Source organism: Babylonia areolata, chromosome 8 (assembly GCF_041734735.1).
Source record: "Babylonia areolata isolate BAREFJ2019XMU chromosome 8, ASM4173473v1, whole genome shotgun sequence".
Classification (NCBI taxonomy): domain Eukaryota; kingdom Metazoa; phylum Mollusca; class Gastropoda; order Neogastropoda; family Buccinidae; genus Babylonia; species Babylonia areolata.
Genome location: NC_134883.1, coordinates 13,730,310 through 13,732,253, shown reverse-complemented (window position 1 = coordinate 13,732,253; position 1,944 = coordinate 13,730,310). Strand labels below are relative to the sequence as shown.

Below are 1,944 nucleotides of genomic sequence, written 5' to 3'. Positions count from 1 at the left end.
GGACACACACACACACACACACACACACACACACACACACACACACAGAGAGAGAGAGAGAGAGAGAGAGAGAGAGAGAGAGACAACCGAACACCGGGTTAAAACATAGACTCTGTTTACACAAGTGAGTCAATGAGTCAATCCGCAATCGCTCGTTCAGTAGCTTGCACAAAATCAACAATCGCACCACAGACGCTGATCGCTTCTGAACCTTTATTTACAAACCTCTAAAAAAAAAATTAAATAAAAAAAAACACGAAAAAAGGAACACCAAGTCGTAGGAATTTACACTTTAATCCACGAACAGAGTACGCGATCGATCATTTCTATTATATCGATCATAAAGGCGAATATCATATATCCAGTGAACAAGAATCCCTAATAGTACATTTCAGAACATATAACATCCCAAAAGAATCGGCTATCAAACAAGTCGTCCCGACATTTATGTAAAAAGAATATATATATATATACATAAATATTTACATACATCCAGTGCATGTTTTGATCCCATGCACGTACAATCGTTTAGGGTGAGGTGGAGGTGGGGGTAGTTCAGAAATAAATCATCATTGAGGGACTCAAGGAATTCTGTATGACAAAAACTTTTAAAAATCTAACAGAACAACAAAAATACACACACAAAATACAAACACCCTGATTTTAACAATTGGATACTGCATCACAAACCACAAAAGCTTGGGTCTAGTGGATGTCAGGATAAACACAAAATCTGTAGAAATCGATATTCAATCTGAATTTATTTTATACCTCAATAACATTAAGGTTAAGCATATTTTCATATCCGTGCTACTGATCTCAACCACCTGACTAATTAATCCGGATCTCAAATAGATATCTTTTTTTTTTTTTTTTTTTTTTTTTTTAGCAAGCGAGCAATGCCTTCACGTCTTCTTTTGCGAAGCCAACGCTTTCATCAACAGCGTTATGAAATGCCTTTGGAACGAACCCAGGTTCATAACAAACTTAAAGAAATTATATATATATATATATATATATATATATATATATATATATCCTACAAATAAAATCATAAATGTACTTACACATCACTTATGAATGTGCCCTTTCGATTTCTTTATTTTGAACTGTTCGTTGATATTTGGTTTTATTTAGGTGTCCCTGAATCGGAGGCGGAAAAAACACAAACAACATCAGTCAGTACATTCATCGGTCTAAGGAAAGCAGTGGGAGAAACCATAAAAAAGACAGCCCAACATTTTCTCTTTTCCTCTCTTTCCTTTACTTTACATGTCTTCCCTGTACGTTCCAAGGAGCTGCAGAGTCCCCATGCAGAACGTCTTCCCCAGCTCACCTCCACAGACTGTCGGAGGAAGCGGACCCTTCGCAGTCCCAGGGAGCGAACTGCCTGATCTTGTCCAGAGGGGTAGGGTTCTTCATCCACTCGATCACCTGGCTGGGCGTCACGATGTACACGTCATCCAGCTGCATCAGCTCGTCGATGAACTGGTCAAAAGCCTCCAGGTGGTGCTCCGTGTGGAACCAACGCGCGTGCACGAACAGTCCGAACGGCGCGCGGTTGGACTCGTAGTACCTCTTGAAGTTGGACCGGAAGAACTCCAGGTCCTCCTCAACGTCAGCGGAAGCCGTGCAGCCGTCTGGCATGGCGCAGGAGTGACCGTCTACCCCGTACCACCTCTGAACGGGTATTTCCCACAGCCCGGGGTACTGGCCTTTAGGGCAGGGGTCGTGCTGACAGTACATGTCGGGCACCGTGTAGTCCAGGGTGAAGGGCCAGACGGGGTCGCTGCCTTCCCACACGGACCCGGTGAACATGGAGGTGTCGTACAGCAGCTTGTTGTCGTAGAGCGCCTTGTACATGTTGTCCCCGCCCACCTGCAAGAACGGAACCCGGAAACCTTTCAGGGAGTCGTGGGGGACCCCCGCCTTAGAGGCCAGGGC

At 43.9% G+C, this 1,944-nt stretch overlaps 1 protein-coding gene across 1 annotated transcript in view; it reads right to left on the bottom strand.

Moving 5' to 3' along the window:
* Positions 1-205: 205 nt before the first annotated feature.
* The window catches only part of LOC143284973 (uncharacterized), a gene marked incomplete at its 5' end in the record, with an annotated part of 6,533 nt that continues 4,794 nt past the window's right edge, over positions 206-1,944 (bottom strand). Inside the window, one exon of the mRNA XM_076592135.1 lies at positions 206-1,944. This exon is cut by the window's right edge and continues 362 nt beyond it. Coding sequence (XP_076448250.1) covers positions 1,333-1,944 — 612 coding nt within the window.